Genomic DNA, 18,877 nt, shown 5'->3' with positions numbered 1-18,877 from the left:
ACTTCATCTGGTGCTTCATCTTCTAGGCAGGCACCGAGATACATCCCCAGCCCTTTTTATTTTCCTTCTGCCTTGGCCTCCCAAGAAGTTGGAATTATGAGCATGTGCCACCTTGCCCAGCTGGCACTTTATGTTCTAGTTGTTCTTCTAGATGTAAGATGAGAGGGCAACCTGGATTTGTCTTGCCTAACATCTCCAGGAAGCAGGAAATGACCCAGGGTAGCTCTCTCAGAAAGATGACCTTCCCCTTTGTTTTGTCCTGAGAATAATCAACAATGATGACCTCAAACTTCCAATCACTTCAGGAGGCAGTAGGTATCTTTGCCCCAAAGAGATCTCACTGAGTTCACACAGACCTCCAGCCCATAGCTACCTTGGGTTGGGCCTCTTGGGCACTACCAAGTGGGCAGCCAGAGGGACAGGAAGGTAGAGAGAGCCAGTACCAGGGAGAACGCAGGGACCCAAGCGTGTAGACCAGGGGTGTGTCAAACTCAAAGGCCTACAAGGCCCAAAGAGGTAACAAGAGCTTGCAATAATACAACAGGGAGTGGTGGGACCCATAGCAAATGGTGACTCTAAACGGGACAGCTGCACTGGCTCCAGCCAAGCAGGAACGCAGGATCCTAGTTGCCAAATATTTTGTCATATTTAAGACAAACCAGAATTGCAGATTTTAAAAATATGAAATCTCTCAATGTTTAGATTTTGGCAATAAAGTCAGATTTCTACAATGATTCCCAAGAACCAAAGTAAATGCATCTATAAGTTCCACACTGCCTGCTGGGGACCAGCCTGGGAGCTCTGGAGTAAATAGCAAGGCAAAATAATGTCGGAGAATCGTCAGTCACATCAGAGCACACTGGTTCTAGACCTTGCCACAGCTCAGGAGGCCACCAGGGTCAGGCTGAGCTCATGGCCTGCTATACCACACCAGGCAGCCCATCCCATCAGACAGGTGCCAACTGGCACCCATGGGCAAGGCTCTGCCCTAGGGCAGGGGCTTCTTGGAAAAGCAGGAGGGGCGGCACTCAACTTGAGCAGGACCGTTCTAGGCTGAGGCTCTAGATATGGACCCAGACACAAAGCTGCCATCTTGACCAGGCCCTGATCTATCCTGGCACCACATGAGCACTGGCTTCAGAAGGTGTGTCCAAGTGGACCAGGTTAGTGCCCAGCTTGTAGGTGCTCCATACACCTCGGTGTCATCCCTATCACTGCTTATGGGCAGCGAGGAGTCAGACACTGTCCCCAAGCAGGCGTCTACCTTTCAGACAAATCACTCAATGGGGTTCTGGGGAAAAGCCCTTGTCTCTGGATTCTCCTCTTTGTAAACTTTCAGCACAGGTCTGAAAAGAAGTGAGTGGAGACTTCTGGCCAGCCAGTCAAACTCTGTGCTTCTGGACATGACACGATGATTCCTAGAAACTGTTTCTTCTGGTCTCTCCCTTTCCTACCCCCAACTAAAGGGCAGAGGGCCTGCAGGGGACTAGAGCTAGGAGCACCCTTCCAACTGGAGGCTCCCAATTTTAGGTTAGGTGCTGCCTTCCTTCCTCTCTGGGTTGTCCCTGTCCTTCTCGCGGACCTCCTACCAAGGCCCACCCCAGGCACCTGCACATGTTCTCCTACCCAGGCCCCATTCTCCCAGGACCTGCACGGTGGCCCACATTCCTCCTGGTCCACTCTCAAGGCCGCGCTGTGCCTGCTCCACTCCAGGGTCCCCGTGCCTCTTAGTGTCCGGGCCTGCAGCATGGATTTCAGAAGCCACCTTTGCAGGTCCTTAAACCAGCTCCTGTTCATTAGCTCATGCTCAGATTTCCTGAGCACAATTTTCTACTTCAAGCTATGTTAGTTTTCACTGGGTAATGAGAGGCAGGAACCTCTGAGCCACGATGCAGAAGAAAACAAGCTGGCACCAAGAAGACATTTCCAGAAAGTTCCAGAACTGGCTGGCTTTAATTTGGAAACAGCTTTTGGCTACAGACATTCAGGTTTAAGGCACATTCCAAACTACAAGAAGCCCTGCCACTGGCGGGGACTGGCTTTGTGCTCGTGGCTTTTGCATGGAAGATGGAACAAATGATTTCCTGGCCTTTTGATTCTTCTAAAACGGAGTGAGTTTGGCAAAAACAAAGCTCACGACACATTCTCACCAGATGCAAACATTACCCCTACAGATCCTCCCTTTTACCCGTGGTGAGCTGGGGAGGGATGGTGCTCCTCCCCTCTGCCCTCACCAGAGACCTGTACATGGCAAACAGACTGGTATGCATCTGCCTCACGATGAAGGTTGAAAACAGAAAATATGCCTCCAAATAAAAATATAAAATTACATGGCTAAAATGAAGCTGAGTCTTAACACAAGCAACGAGGAAGGACTGCATGAGTCAGAAAATAAACATCTACTTCAATGGCAAGAGGCCAAGAGGCTGTGAGGGCCAGCGAGGAGGCGGCAGCCCGAGCCCCAGCCCCACGCTGTACGATGGGGAGGAGCAGGGACTGGCCGTGGCTCTAGGGACAGACGGGATGCCTCGGGGCTACTTTGAAGATTTGTGGGAACAGGCGCTCCTCTGGCCTTTTCCTGGCATCACCGGTGCCAGCAGCAGGCAGAAGTGAGCCCGTCACCACTCAGTCGTTGCCACCGCAGATCTTCAGCAGAATCTTCCGGTAGTCCCCTGAAGTGTCTCCCTAATCACAGAAACGACATCAGTTAAGGGAGGCAGGGCTGCTTACTGCACCCAGATTGCCTTCTGCCCAAGCACCCTTGAGGAGAGGTAGGCCCACCCTATGGACACTTTCTGCTCCATGGGTCCCGAGCAGGCAGCACAGACCTCCGAGAGCACAGCCCAGCCTCACCAGACCCCCGTCAAAAACAAAAAGCTGCACCCTCTCCAGCTAAAAAAGTCAAAAAAACAATCACGACCAACTTAAAATCAGCCCAAAGCCACTACCTAGGACTAAACAATATCATTCTTTCTCTAGTGCATTTACACTGCACCAAACTGGGCTTATATCATAACACAATTCTGGGTCCCGCCCAGGGACACGATCTCCCCAAGACTGCTACTACTCAGGCTTCCCTGTTCCCAGTGTCCTGCCCAAGTCCACCGCACTTGCTCCAGGAGCGCAGGTCAGGCCCAGCTCATTTCTAATCACACTGCCACCTTGCCTCCTTTGAGAGCAAGGCCTATAGCTTCCTCTAGACATCAAAGCCTACTGGCACACAGGAGCTACTGTCGGTACTCACTAGTTCTCTGCTATCTACAGCATTTCTAGCACAGAAATGGAAATTAGGTTCTTCCAAAGGCAAGCCCAGCATCAAAAGCTAGTGGGTCTGGAATCAGAACCTGGTCCTGGGGACTTGAATTTTAGGTTCACTTGAGTCTGGAATTTAACTGCCGGGCTTTTCAGACAAAAATAAGTTTGTCACCTGGCTCTGGCACACAGGGATGCAACTGTAAGTAGTGTTCCTAGACCCTTCTCATGGGTGCCTTGTTCAATACTCATACTACTCCTGGATAGGAACTAATTATCCTCAGAAGCGATGGGGCCAGGGCTCCATAAAGGAGGAACTAGAAAGTAGAAAGGCCAGGACTAGATTTTCCAGTTGTGACCCCAGAATCCTTGTTTTCAGCTGCCTTGTATGTGGTCCCCATTATAAATCCAAGTGAGAGAAGTGATTAACCACGTAACCATGGCTGAGCCCCAGGGTCTCGCTGATGGATCACAGATGCACAGGGTTCAGGGACCCTCGAGGTCAGAGCCAAGGTGAGCCCTGAGATTTCACCAGTGCAGCAGGTGGACGCTCCCATGCAGTGAGGGAGCAATGGGTGTTTGGAGGTGGGGATGCAGGACAACAGGTGCTCCTCTGGGCTGCCCCACCCAAGAAGCTTCCCATGTTTGGGGGCAATGAATGAACAAGTAGGAGTTAAAAGAACAAGCCTGAGGTCCATCAACAAGATGCCCAAGTCTGATCCAGAGGACAAGCAGAGGGCTATTCCCACAGGGAAAGGGGTGTGGGCGAGCAGGACGTCAAGAGGTCTCACCGTGATGTCATTGTACAGCGACTTGCCATACAGCCGCTTGTACTCCGCTCTGATATCCAGAAGGTCAATCTCGCTGCGGGACACCATGATGCGAATCAGGGTTCGGTCCTTGGTTCCTGCTCCCTAAAGAGAATCCACCCAAGAACATGAGGAGCGGGCCCGCCACCTCCCACATTCCCTGGTGCCCGCCGTCCCCCCATCCAGATCTCCTGGCTAAGACATCTCTTTCCCACGCTTCTAAGCTTAGTCCATCATCCCAGGACACACTCCACAGAGATACATACCCTCATGGCCTTGTTGAGCCTTTCAGCAAAGTAGGCCGGGGTATTCTTGAGACACTTCACTAGAAGAGAAAAATACAGTGTAACTACATTTGTGGAGAACTCTCAGCCTGAGAAGGGCACAGAGTCCTCCTCAAAGCCCGGATGTCAAACCCATCGTTGCATCCGCTTCCCTCCTCTGCCACCTCTGGATTCAATAAGCCCGTGCCTGTGGCTCCAATTCTGTGGATTAGAAACTCTAAGCCTGGACGCCAACCCAACCTCATTCCTGCCCACCACCAGGCAGAAGGCAGGCATGAGTCAGGGGAGGTCGGGGATGGAGGGAGCTGAGTAGGGAAGGCTCATGAGTCACGATGGACAATCCTCCTGCTGGGGCAGGAGGGGCCGACCAAGCCGCCATGAGCCTCTCACCCAATTAGTGTCTTTCTAGATTCGCAGGCATGAGACAGACACACCGTGTGGGACAGGCAGGAGAATGATGATCTGCTGCCTGTCCCATCCAGGAAGCTCCATGAAAAGCACCGTGTAAAATCGAGCAGACTGTCTGTCTAGGTGAGTGGAGAGAGGCTGTGAAGGCCCGGGGGGCAAGGCCCCAGCTCCACACAGGGATAGGGTGTGGTACCCCCCTCCACCCGCTCCAGAGGTGCAAGCATGTAAAAAAGCATGCCGGCCCCGGGAGCCAGCCAGCTCCCCCGGCGCGGGCCTGCTCTGCTGTTGCAAGTCCAAATCTTTCCACGTGTTTCCATCACAAACATCTGACAACTGCCTGCAGGGATGTATTTTTAGAGGAAACTTGGCAGGATATGAGTCACCTTCCTCCGGGAGAGCAGCTGGATGCTCTCCCACTAATGCCCACGCCGTAGCTCCCTTTGCCAGAGCTGCGCTGGAAACATAAACAAGACGCCTCTGGCCGGGGCAGCTGGGGGTGAACTCTGCGGCGATCCGGGAAGCAGCGTGACTTCCCCTGTTCGACACTCTGGATTTAGCAATCCTGGAGCCTGGAGTTCTTTCACAGCAACACCCCTCGACCGGAGGACGGCGGCAAGCACCCTGACAACCCCAGTTCCTGCTGGCTACCTACCCACGGCCAGCATGCCCTGCTCCAGGTCCCCGGACATTTCCCGGCAGATACTCTTCTCAATGTCACGACCTGTCATCCTCTGGTACTCATTGAAAACTAGTGGGAAGACAGAAGGAACACGTCACAGACCGAAGGAGCATTGTTCTCCAAATTTCATCTGGTGAAGACTTAGCCCCCAGTTCCTAGGATATAACTGTGTTTGGAGATAAGATAAAGAAGTAAGTACATTAAGCAAGGATATTGGAACGGGCCCTCAGCCCCGAGCTGGCATTCTTCTAAGAGGAGATCCAGACGCGCAGCGGTCAGGGACTGGACGGTCTTCAGCTTAGAGTAAGTAGTTCTACTTAGGATTTTTTTGCTTTACAAAGGTGACCCATACAACCATTCTGGAATTCAATTTCAGCATAGTTGTCACTAAATTATCTGACATTCAACCTTTATTACAAGCTAGACTCTGCATTAGATGACTTTACCCCACCCCACTGTAGGCTAATGTAAGCACTTGAGTATATTTAAGACAAGCCAGGCTAAGCTACAATTTTGAGTAAGTTAGGTTTTAAATGCATTTCCTTTTTCTTTTTCGTGGTGCTGGGGATTGAACCCAGGGGCATTCTACCTCTGAGTTATACCCCTGGCCCTATATTCTTTATTTTGAAATAAGGTCTTATTAAGTTGCAGAGGGTCTCATTTAAGTAGCTAAGGCTGACCCTGAACCTGGATCCTCCTGTCTCAGCCTCCCAAGCACTGGGATTACAAGCATGCGCCACAAAGTCTTTTTTTTTTTTTTTTTTTTTTAACATAGTTTGGTTATGTGCCCCAGGCCAGTCTCCAACTCCTGGGCTTAAGAGATCCTCCTGCCTCACGCACTTGAGTACCTAAGACTTCAGATGAGTGCCACCACACCCAGCTTTACATGCATTTTTAACTTACAGCGGCCTTATCAGAGCACAGCCCGTCATAAGTTGAGGCATTATGCATACCGAAGGAAGACCACATGCGGACACGGTGACACAGAGGCTGTCTACAGTCAGGAGAGACCTCCAGAGAAACCAGCCCTGCAGTCACCTTAATCACTGATCTGCTACCCTCCAAACTATAAGAAAAGCAATTTCTGGTGTTTAAGCCATTAAGTCTAACAAAGCCAGAGCTAACTAAGGGAGGACACCCACCAGGGGCCTGCCTCTCCCGCTCTACTCCAGGGACCCTGGACAGCCCCACCGACTGCTCCTGCCCAGCTCTCAATGTGGCTGCTCTGTTACGGGTCATGCACACTGCCGATGTCCCTCACCAGACTCCTCCATGCTTCTAGTCTATGCCGTTCCTCCCATTATTCTAAGGGTTAGTCCTCTCAGCCTGACTGCACCGATGCCCAGCTAGCACAGTCAGCCCCGGCTAAGCCTGGGACCAGCTGAGCCTCTGCAGGGTGGGCTCTTGGCTCCTAGAGGAGGGGTGGGCTGGAGACCAGACACTGGAAGCCCAAGTCTAGGTGTGTGTGTTGAAGGAATAAACAAATGCTGCCTGGTACTGTTGCTATGACCATGTTTTAGGCTATACTTTGGGAAACCCTGGATGAGTTACCCCTGAGGGCATTCCCATCTCTTAATATTCAACGCTGCAGCACCCGCTGGCCAGTGGAGCCCATTGCCTCCCCTCCTCTGCTTCCTTCAGAACTCTGCTTGCCAGGACTCAGGAAACACAGTGCTAGCTCTTAAATCACCAGCAGGGGGCTCTTTTGAGAAGCAAAAAGATAGTGCAAAGGACAGGCAAGTAAGTGTTCCCACAAGCTGTCCCCACTCTGCCCTCTGCCCTCATGCCACAGGCTTCCGTGGGGACTGCCCTACCTGCCACCAGGTGTGCCCGGCTCCGAGAGCACAGAATTGCATTGAACTTGGACTCGTCTGTTCCCAGGCGGTTCTCCCCAGCTGCATAGAGTTCCTGGACAGAGAGGAAGGCACATGTATAACATAAGCTCCACCCAGATCCCAGGTCCAGAGCTGAGCAACGTCCAGCCCCGCGGGCTGAGGGGAAGGAATGAGAGATGTCCCAGCATGGAGCACGGGTTCCCTGAGCACCTGCTGTGCTCATCCACTGCAGAACCAGACACGAGCACCCCGCATCTCCTCCCTAGCCAGTAGAAGAGTCTGAGGCTGGGGGCCTTGGACCAGGGCAACCACGGCCAACTACTGGGGGCCCAAGCCAGGTGGCGAGCAGCACTTAGATCTATGGCACCTACACCCAAGGGTGACACTCAGTGATCTGCAGGTCCAAGTGAGGCTGAAGCAGACCAAGAAGGGAGGAGGGAGAACATGAGATCTCTGCCTTCAATGAAGGGCTGAGGAGGTCCAACCAGCTCCTCCCACCCGGAGCGGGGGCTCTCCTGACAGAACACCATGGTCTCAATTAACTAGCAGGGAACAGCAACTTCTCTAAAGAGGAGTTCAGACACCTGGGCTTCCTCTCTTTTCTGCAGCTCATAAGGAGACAAGGGCAGAATTCTACAGTGATAGCTGGTTCCTGGGCTCATACCCAAAAGTTGAACAGACCATGCCAGCTCTGCCCCTGTGCAGACATTCTGGTATATGCACCTCGTCACAGGGAAGGAAACAAGCCACATGAGATCCCAAAGCCATAACTAATCTATCAACTGCTGCAGTGTCCTGTGGTCCTGCTTATAGGTGAGGAAACTGAAGCCCAGAAGGCTGGATTACCTTTCAAGGCAGAAAAATGGTAGAGTATGTCTGAAACATGAAGCACCTGGAACCCGCCCCACACCCCTCACTCTTTCCATCCCAGAGCACCTACATGTAAAAGAAAGAACTAGGGGACAGAGCCCTGGCTTAGAGAGCCCAGTGCAGTACCTGGCCTGGTCATCACTCACCTGGGCATCTCTCTGCACGAGGGACATGTCCACATTTGTGCTTTCGTCCCGGTTTCCCTGCAAGGAAGCAAGTAGCAGTCAAGCCCAGTCCTTCAAGGAGTTCAGTCCCTCCCTCCTGCCTCTCCCTCTCCCCACTGGATGGAGGGTACCTGAGAGAGAGAGATGAGGAGCCGCTGGAAGTGCCCCGACGTGTCACTTCGAATGGCCTCCTCCAGGGTCTTTTTGTATTCTGCAAGGGAGACAGAAGGGCCACCCTGCAACACTGGGGATGGGGCTGCCCACTGCAGACTGTCCAGGTCGACAACACAGGAGAAGAGCACCAGCGGCCAGGATGGCCCTGGGAGGACCACAAGCTCATGACGCCCCAGGCTGGCCTGGCCTCTGGTCAGGCTTCGCCCAAACCACCTGCAGGTGGTTCCTGGGCCGCCCCTACCTTGAGCACCTGCCCTGTGTGTGAACAGCCAGCAGGGCTGGGCCTTGGGGAGTGGCAAGTTTACAATTACCAACGGGTGGGTGATAAGGAGGGCAGGAAGAAACGAGCAGCCCCGGCAGAGGGTGTGGCCAGGGACCAGGGTGCGGAGGGGCGATGTGCGGAGGGCAGCCAGTCTGGCTGACCTGTTTGGTAGGCTCTGCTCAGCTCCCGGATGTGCTCATTGTTGCGGGAAGCCAGGATCTCGATCAGGCAGGCTTCATCGGTGCCAACTCCCTGGAAAGGCCGAGAACCCAACAAACCACGCGCATGTAACGGTGCCCTCGCCATCCCAGAAAGAAAGCAGGTGCCCCAGTGACAAAGGCTCCAAGTAGAGACACACCCCCTCCCCCCAGGTCCAGCTAGCACTGGACAACAGTGATGATGATGAACAAGGGTCACACGGAGGCCATCACCACCGATCAGGAAACAGAATCAGAGCGCCCAGTGACTATCCAGGGCCACACAGTACACGGTGAGGCTGGGGTGTGGACCACCATCTATCTGATTCCAGCTCATGAGTAAGAGGACAACTAAGAAAACAGGTTAAAAGCAGGAGAGATGAGCGTGGAGCTGTGCAAACAACAGAGCCCTGAGTGAACTGTGGATGTCTGGGGACCTCTAGGATACACAGCAATGAGGACAAAAGGAATAATTATGCCAGGGACAGCGGGAAGGCAGGAGACAGGGTCAGCAGCCTGGCTTTTATGTTGGCTTGAATTTTGCCTCTGCAGCTTATGAGCTGGGTGATCTTGAGGAAGTTACTCAACCTCTCTGTGCCTCTGGTTTCTCGAGCTAATATATGTTGAGTATTCAGACAGTGCTGATCAGGCAGGAAGCACATCTCTTGTCAGATGCTTTTACAATTATCAATACCCCCATGCTGTCAGATTACTTGGCATTTACAAAGAAACTTCGTGTTAGCAACCTTACCCAATGCCCACCACACATCCGAGAGTACCGCTGTCCCTACTTCCTGTGTGCTCATAGCTGATGCCATGTCTGTGCATCTCATAAAGCTGCTGAAGGTAGGTGCTGGGAGGACCACTCCCAGGCTCAGGCCACTGCCCTCCCCCGTCACCTCCTGAGCCCTCCCTGCACTGGGCAGGTGCACCACACTGAATTTTCTGCTTCTCCTTGGAGATGTGGGAAAAGATCACGCCTCAGGCCTCTAAGCCAGCAGGTCCTCCCAGGGCGCCTGCACAATGCCCCCAAACCCCCCTTTTATGGAGAATGCAGCTCTTGGTCCACAAGACACACAGAGCCAGAGGACTGGGCATACTATCACCAAAACTGATCAGACTGGGGGAGACAGTCCAGGTCAAGCCCCTGGAAATCTGTCCTGTGTTTGAAATCTGGATGAGGGATGGCTGATCTTTTCTGAAGCTGGATCTCTGACAACAGAGGGGGGGGGGGGATAGGCATCATGGAGGAGCAGACACTCTGGAAGAAGTGGAGACAGAGAAATCCTGCCTGGGCCCTGCCCTTTCCATGCCCTGGTCTAGCCTTCCCTCTCCATCTGCCTGTTTCACTTCGGCTCCTCAGTTATGTTGCTGCCATTTGCTGACAGCACAGTCCTACCCCAGCCCCGGCCTCCAGCCCTGCTTCTCACTGTAGCTTCTTCTATGACCCCAGCTCCTGCCAGTTTTTTAAGATGGAGAGAGACTTAGCTGCTCCCTGGTGACGAATACACATTATCTGCTTCATGGGGAAATTACCAGAAAGATGTCCTTTCTACAGCATTTGGACTCTAACTCAGGAGGGCCCAGAGCTATGCTAAGTAGCAGCTAATAAGAGAACACCGACAAGCCACCTTGTTCAGGCTTCCTTCTGGGCCATGTCCTCACCCACACACGCCCCGCGTACACACCTTGATGGCTTCCTTTATCTCATACACGTCAAACATGACTGGGGTCTTCATCAGAGCCAAGATTGTCTTCTCGAAGTTTCCTGACAGTTCAGACTTCAGATCTTTGATCAAATCCTAATTGCATATTCAAACAAACGGGTCTGTTTTGAGAATCCATAGCAGGTAACTCATAAGAAAGAATCCAGGAGCCAAGGACCAGCAATATCTGCATCGCTGGGCCCTGGGGAGAGAAGCCCGAGCCCAGACCCGGCCCCAGACCTGAGCCTGGGCCTGCAATCCCATGAGGTGCCTCGGGTCCCCAGGCACACTGAGGTGGAGCAGGGCTGGGCTGACCACTAACCTATTCCCTATTCAGCATTTACCCAATGTTCACCTTCTAAGACTCAAAACTCCCAGAGTTCAAAATGTGCCCATTTTAGCCGGGCGTGGTGGCACACGCTTGTAATCCCTGCACATGGGAGGCTGAGACAGGAGGATCGCACAGGTTCAAAGCCAGCCTCAGCTACTTAGTGAGGCTCTCAGCAACTTAGTGAGACCCTGTTTCCAAATAAAGTATAAAATAGGTGTGGGAGGATAGCCCAGAGGTAGAAAGCCTCTGGGTCCCACCAAAAAAAAAAAAAAAAGTGCCCATTTTGTGTTCAGATCTTAAACTTTTTCTCCAAAGCTCTTCTTACCCTCTTTTCTTGGAGGTGGTGGTGGTGGGAGGGCAGGGACTGAACCAAGGGGGTAATTCTACCTCTGAGCTACATTTCCAGGCCTTTTTTTTTTTTTTTTTTGAAACAGGGTTTCACTAAGTTGCTGAGGCTACCCTTGCTTCCTGTGACCCTCCTGCCTCAGCCCCCTAAGTACTGGAATTACAGGTGGGTACCACTACACTTGGCTTCCTTTATAAAGTTTTTACATCAGCTAAACCTCCCAACGTGTCATGAGGAGGGAGAGGAGGGGAAACTGAGGCCAGTGGAAGAGAGTGGTCCAGCCCCCTCACTAAGCCTATCTTCTGGATGCCTGAGTTGCTCCCCTGAGGTGCATCCTACACCTGTGAAAGATGCCAGAAGATGGTAAGCCACAGATGGGGTACATAGCAGGAAAGGCCTGGTACGGCTCAAGTGTCCACCGTCAAAGTCCACCATCCAAGGAAAAGCAGGGTGTGGGCACCCCTGCTCCTGGCTGCACTTCCACACCCCCTGCGCCTCACCTTGCCATAAGCTGTCTTGAAGGACAGGAGGATCTGCTGCCGCTGCTTGTTGGAGCGATTCCCCAGGCAGTCGATGATGGCCTGTTCATCCGTCCCTGAGGAATGGAGGTGCTCACGGATGTACTGCAGCCACTGTGGCTCCTGGCCTGGGGCGGCTGCTTCTCCAGCACACCCCAGGCCCTCTTCCATGTCCACCTCCCCTTCCATCACCACTGGGGCCAGGCTTGCTCCCGCCCCAGCCCCACTGCCCATGCAGCCAGTGTGAAACCACCCAGGAAGTTGGGCAGGGGCAGGCTCAAGGCCCCCATCTCTCACCAAAGCCCTTCATAGCCTTCCGCAGGACCTCGGCGTCACGCAAGGGGTCGAAGCCGGAGGCGTCTGTGATGGTGCCTCGGTTTCCAAACTATTCAGACAAACAGTCACAAGTAAGATGACTAGCATGCTGCCTCTCCCAGGTGCAAGACTGCGATCCCCAGACTCCGGGCGGCCCTCTTCCTGCAAGTGGGACGCCTGAAGGACCCTGCTGTAAGAAGGCTCTACTGTGAGCCTGCCTAACACTGCTGTTGTGTGTCTTCATGCTCTGAACTGTGGCTTCAGCCCATGCTGGGAGACCTGACAGCTGAGTCCTGACACCGAGAACCTGTGCTGCACCCAGGTCCTCCATGAGTGGGCTGGAGTCCTGGTGAAAGGCTGCCGGCGCTGCTCAACATCTCATCACACAGCTACGTGTGCACACATCAGGCCACCCCTGATGGGAGTGAGACTCGCCTCTTCTCCATCTTTGCCTCCTGCCTGCCACATGGTGAGTAGCTTTTCTCCCTCACACTCTCCACCAGGCGGCCCCCTGTCTAAAAACAGACCTCCAGCACATACCACCAGCCCTGTGCCTGGCTAGTTTGGCCATGTAACCATGACAATGAAGTCTAGGCTCTGCAAACATGAACTGTTCTCCAGAATGGGCAAGATAACTCCAGACAAGCTGCCAACACTTATCTCTACCCAGGGAGGATTTTATATGTCCACCAAAACCTGCCTGTGAGGGCACACCAAGGGAACTGTTGAGCATAAGGCCCCGAGACCAGCGGCCTGGGCAGTTCTTACAAAACACATGGCCTGGGCAGTAAATCACAAGATAAACGAAAGACTTTCCTGGGGCGTTCTGACCCAACTTGTACTCGGAACTTCTAACCAAACTAGGAAAAGCAGCAGCTCTCTTAGGCCTGAGGAATACACTTGGAGGTGGGCCTGGGAGAATGTGATACCCTGTTAAAGCAAGAGGCTGGAGACCTGTACCTTTCCCTCCCCACTCCTCTGACCTGCTAGGCCAACACTCACCTGAGATGGGGAAACGGCAGGGGTGACGGTCCCAGACCCCTCATATCCTGGGTAGCTTGGCACTGGCTGTGGCTGCTGCCCCGGGGGTGGCATCGGTGACTGCCCAGGGTAGGTCATTGGCGGTTGTCCAGGGTAGGCCCCTGGGGGCTGCTGCCCAGGGGGCGGCATGGGCTGGCCTGGCATGGGGGCCCCTGGGTATGGCGGGTATGAGGGCATCCCAGAGGGCGGGTTTCCACCTGGAGGTGGGTACATTCCATATGGAGGAACAGGCTGCTGGGCAGGAGGCGGCTGCCCAAAGCCACCAGGGGGCACTGGAGGATAGCCACCCCCGGGGGCTCCAGGGTATGGCACGTTGGCTCCTCCAAATGTCCCAGACATGTTGGCCGCCTGAAAGCACACAAAACAGAGCCTAAGCCTCACTGGCCCAGCAAGCCATCTACCCCAACCTTGCTCCAGAACCACCAGCACTGTCAGTAGTGAGTGCCCGCTGCAGCCCCGTGGCGCTACGCTCCTCTCATCCCTTAGCCAACTTCATTTACGGCATCTCCACCCTTAAATGTGAGGATAACAACACCCACAGATGATTAGAGTTCACAGAAAGGAAAACTGTTCAAAGCTACATGGCTATAACAGTATAGCTGGGGTTCTGAAGTGGACCTCTCTAGACCTGAATCTGGGATGCTCTACCCGGGTGCAGGGGAAGTGACCCTCCCTCTCCCGGCGGCTGGCTGCCTTCCACCCAGAGACCCTGGGTGAAGGCGAGTGCCCACGGCCCCAGGAGGAAAGCGAGGGGAGGCCCGCGCATCAGCTGCTGTCCAGACTCCCTTGGCAGGTGAGTGCAGGTGGGGTTTGTACTCGCCCAGAATAAAAGCCTGGATCCTTATGAGGCCCCTAGGACCTGGGAGACCCAGACCCCGTCATCGTCTCGTGCCTCTTCAGCCTGATGTCCCTGAGCACATCAGGCCCATGGGCACCTTGGAATTGGCAATCCCTAGACAGCACATCTCTCTTCTGTTTGAGATTTCTGCTCTGTGTCCCTTCTCAGCCCACCTAGACCCCCACCTTAAAGTCCTTATCTCACCCACCCACCCACCCACAATTCCAACCTGCTCCCTCACTCTTCTTGTTCCCATAGGACCCACACTTTACTATCTCTACACAGCTGACGTACAGTGTCATCTATCTCGTCCAATACATGGTAGCTGCATCAGAGCTGAGACTTGGATTTTTCATACCCCTTCCCCACCCACTTCTGTGCCTAGAACAGATCTGGCACAAATTTGGGTATGTACTGGTTGTACTGTTCTACAAAGCCCAAATTTATATTCAGATTACAAAGTATACTTTAAGCTACGTGTGGTGTCACCGTTTGTAATCCCAGTACTTGGGAGGCTGAGACGGGGGGTTACAGGTTGGAGGACAGACTCAGCAAGTCAACCTAGTGAGACCCTGTTTCAAAATAAAAATAAAATAGTGCTGGGGGTGTAGCTCAGAGGTAGAATGCCCCTAAGTTCAATCTCTAGTACTACAAAAAAGTGTATTCTTTTAATAACACAACAAATAAAAGTAAAGTATCTGCCCAAGCTCCCTGCCATGCACCACCCCAGACCACTAGGAGAGTCACCTATATGTGAGCATATGTGCATGCACATGCATGTGGATGCCTGTACACAACACACACATGTGCACAAACATGCACACACCCTCTCTTCCCTCTGGGTCCTGTGCTGAGCTCATAAGAAGGCACTCAACAAATCTCCATAGAGGTGCCACCTGCCCCACCCCACCCCAGGGCTTAAAGGACCCCAAGGGACTGTCAGTCCAGAGTGATCCCCTTCAAACTGAAGCCAAAGAAGGGTGGTGACAAAAAACCACCACAAGTGAACACACAAAAAACACTGAAGCCCAGGCCAGCAGCCTCGATCCTGGGCCTGCGGCCGTAGTCCAGGGCCGCACCAGCATGGGATTACACTCACCATTCCGGAGAGGTAGTCCTGGTTGAACTGCCCTGTGTAGTTGGCCACATTATCTAGCCCAATGGGGGGCATGTTGGGTGGGGGGTAGCCAGCACCTCCCCAGGCACCACCACCTGAAAGCAACACAAGACCCCTTAGCCCCATCTGTCTCCTGCCTGGGCAAAGGCAAAGATGCAGGGACCCAGGTGGACAGGAAAGAAAGCCAGGCAGAGCCTCGGGCCAGCATTATAGCCCACACAAAACACTGGGGCGAGAGGGACAGAGAAGAGCAGAGGAGGCCTTCCCTGTGCCAAGGAGCAAGGCAGAGACCCCAGATAGGCTCTGCCCTCCCAAGACCACCACCACAGTAGGGGCAGACACAAGGCCAAGTCACTCTGGAGCACTGTGCTGAGGCTGTGCCGTGGTGAGTCAAAGAGGCTGCACCATTGGAAACCAACACAGGGGACAGTAGGGCCAACTGTGTGTGCTGGGGCAAGGCTCTCAGCCACCCTAGGCCCAGCTCCTCTGCAGACACTCGTGACGGGGCTCGTGTGTGCCTCACACTGCTGTGGTGAGGCTGTCAATGCCTGTGCAGGCTGGGCTGGGTGCCCAGCGGTGGCACACTGGACCCTGACACAGGGAGCAGCAGCGTGCAGCTAGAGCCTTGGTGGAGGCTGTGGCCTGACAGATCCATCCCTGCCACCAGCCCCATGGCGCTCTTCAGCTTCAGGGCACAGGATACTGGGGCTGTGGGACACCCAGACCTGAGAAACACCCAGGGATATAGGACACGCAGGGACGGGACAAGGGACACTCGGGGCTGAAGGCTCCTCAGGAAGTAGCCCTCCCCAAGTCACCGACCTGCTCCGCCTCTTGCTACCCCAGCGGTAGGGGCAAAGACAGGGACGGCAGGATTCTACCTGGGGAGGGCACTGAGGCCAGTGTGGGCAAATCTGGGAAGCTTATTCAGAGAGAAGTAGCCCAGCTCATCCCCGATGTGCCCTGTGGCAGTGGATGAGCCACCTTCCCTGCTTGGGCCAGTTCTTCACCTGTTCAGTGGGAAAGAGAAGGGTACAAACAGCCGGCAGGCTCAATGATGCTCAGACCTCAGCTCCAAAAGTGTGAACAATGGCAGGGATCCCACGGAGTGAGGAGCAGTGCGCTCAGACTTCCTCGGGACAACCATCCTGAAGCAGACCCTATCTCCTCCTCATGAGGAGCACTCATATTACCTTTCCTATTATGGGGGCCAAGTCTCTTTTCAGAAAAACAAGGAGTCGGGGCCAGGTCAGATGGCCAATCCCTAAGTGTGAACCAGCTCTGCTGCTGGGGCAGGTTCTGGTCACTGACTGGGTGGGGCAGCCACACCCACCCTGCACAGTGGGAGTGACATCTGACCCCAGCATCTCCCTCCAGGAGACAGCCTCCACGTCCTCCTCAGCAGGCTTCTCCTCTTGTTACAAAACCATGCTCCTGAAGCCAGGGCGAGGATTCTGAGGCCACCCAGTCAGAGGAATGGCCTGCCTGTCTCCTCAGCATCCTTAACAGCCTAGTGAGGCAGAGACCCTCGAAGCCATTTTACAAAGGAGGAAACAGGATCTCTGAGAAGTGAGGGCACCTGTCCATGTACCCATGAGGGTGGTGGTGGTATGTGTGGGGGTCCTCCACCTGTGCCCACCAGGGAGGGGGTCCTCCTTTGCTGTCTCCTCCCCATGAGGTTGGGTTCCTGGGGGGCAGGGAGTGAGGAAACTCTGATTCCTCCCTTCTCTGCACCTGGTCCACCCCAGCCCCTCTTACCTGGTGCCACTGGGGGGTAGCCGCCAGCAGGTGGAGGGTACCCTGGGTAGCTCATGGTCAGATCTGGAGGGGAAGAGAAAGTACACTCAGGCTGGGGCTGGGAGCCCTCACCAAGCAGGACTGGAGTTGCCCCAGCCACGCCCCTCCAGAGGTTGCATTAGGCTACAGTCCAGTTTATGGCTCCCTGCAGATGTCCAGCTGGGACTTCTGGGCCAGCCACACCAAGGCCAGAGGAGAGCTCACTGCCCTCCAGCCTGTGGAGGGTGAAAGCCCCTCACCCAAATGTCACCTTGGCCCCTGCCTTTACCTCTTCGGGGGAGGGAGCAAGGGTACAAATAACCGACAGGCTCCATGATGCTTAGACCTCAGCTCCAAAAGGGTGAACGCGGGGCGGTGCTTGTGTCTGCGCCTGTCCTCTGACCTCAGTTGCTAGAGCAACTGGAGGCCTCCTCCTTGGGACTCCAGGCCTGTGCTCTTCATCTTCCTGTCTTTTCATCACCATCTCTCCAGTGATGAGGGAAGTAGAGGACCCTGTCTCCCTGTGCCCAGTGTAGAGACCCCAAGCCATCCACAGCCACTCCCACTGTGTCATCCATTCTCCATCTCCAGGTCCTCAGGCAAAGGACCCGGCCAGGTCATTCCTACAAACAGAAGGGCCCTGAGGAAGGCGTGTCTGTTGCAGGGCCTGGAAGAAGAGCAGAGGAGGCAGTGCCATCCTAGTCCCGCAGATAATACGGTGAAGCTGAGAGCATGCAAGGGTCTTACTTTACATTAGACAGTATGGGGAGGAGAGAGGCCTGCAGCCAAGCACAGAAGGTGAACACCTGCTTTCCAGTTCCTCCATACACAGATCATTAATTGTCCCACGACAATTAACCAAGTCAGCTGCTTTGCACCAACCACTCAAAGACTATCATGCCACCTGCCCCCGCTTGCTAATCAGCAGCAGCTGCCGCTGCAGTTTGCAGAGGCCACCAGTGGCAGGTGAGGCTGGGAGAGGACGCCTGCAAGCCCCACAGCAACCACACCTGCTGCTCCCAGGAGAGCTGCCCCTCCCTCTTCACGCCTGGGCCACAGCTTGCGGTCACAGCATCCCCAGGAAAGTTGGTTAACACACACACCGCTGGGCTCTTCCCTGGTTTTCTGGGTCAGCAGAACCAGAGTCTGCACTGTAAACAAGTTCCCAGGTTCTGATCTGAAACCTCACTTTGAGAAGCTCTGTCTGGATGCTCTATCAGCCTGCAGGGTTCCAGCTTCCCTTCATGTCACCCCTGAAGAACCAGGCATGTGTTTTTCAAGGAAGTTAAAGGACCTTCTGAAGGTGCCACTGGTTCCCTAGGTAGGCCCAGTTCTCAGCCCTATAGGTGTGGTCACTTGATTTAGTCACTGGGCCCAGAGGTGACCAAAGGCAAAGCAATTGGAAGTCAGGCAATGCCTTAGGGGCCTGGGAGACCCTTCCCCTTGTAAGTTTCCACCTTTCTGAACACACATAAGGCTGAGGTGCCCTTGGAGAAGGTGTGGCTCATCTCTCCGCAGCCGGGTGAGAGGTCAGCACAAAGCTCTGCTAGCCCTACCCTCGGCCTGACCCTTCTGCCTACATTTTGCCAGGACTCTCAACCCTCATGGGGACGACAAAGCCCCGGCGGTGCCAGATGAGTCGGGAACCTCTTGACAGGAGGAGCTGTCCACAGGAGGCAGGGGAGCTGCCACTGAGGCTGGACCAATGCCTCCCTCACTCTACTCCGTTCCTCTTCCTTACACCAAATACATTTCAGAAGATTTAAATATAAGAAGCTGCCTCACACCCCAAAGGCATGAAATGTGCGAAGAGAAAAACCAAAAACAAGAGAAAGATAAAACAAATGATCAACTTAGGAAAACTTTTCTAATTAAAGAAAAAAATTTTTTTTAATTTTTTTGGTGGTACTGGGGATTCCTGGAAACCCTTCTACCTCTGGGCTACACTCCCAGAC

General features: G+C 54.0%; 1 protein-coding gene across 1 annotated transcript; it reads right to left on the bottom strand.

Annotated features, from left to right (window-relative positions):
* Positions 1 to 2,497: 2,497 nt before the first annotated feature.
* Positions 2,498 to 16,959, bottom strand: ANXA11 (annexin A11; the record flags this gene model as incomplete). Its single annotated transcript, XM_080695348.1, has 14 exons — positions 2,498 to 2,685; positions 4,044 to 4,166; positions 4,328 to 4,386; positions 5,406 to 5,501; positions 7,247 to 7,340; positions 8,284 to 8,340; positions 8,433 to 8,512; positions 8,899 to 8,989; positions 10,623 to 10,736; positions 11,818 to 11,912; positions 12,133 to 12,220; positions 13,153 to 13,539; positions 15,129 to 15,241; positions 16,905 to 16,959. 14 exons carry the CDS (start codon positions 16,957 to 16,959, stop codon positions 2,626 to 2,628), a joined length of 1,512 nt encoding a protein of 503 aa, XP_080551474.1. The 3' UTR covers positions 2,498 to 2,625.
* Positions 16,960 to 18,877: the final 1,918 nt, after the last annotated feature.

Source organism: Muscardinus avellanarius (genome assembly GCF_963383645.1).
Source record: "Muscardinus avellanarius genome assembly, chromosome: 4".
NCBI classification, from domain to species: Eukaryota; Metazoa; Chordata; class Mammalia; order Rodentia; family Gliridae; genus Muscardinus; species Muscardinus avellanarius.
The sequence above is the reverse complement of the archived record's forward strand: the minus strand, read 5'-3'. Positions and strand labels throughout refer to the sequence as shown.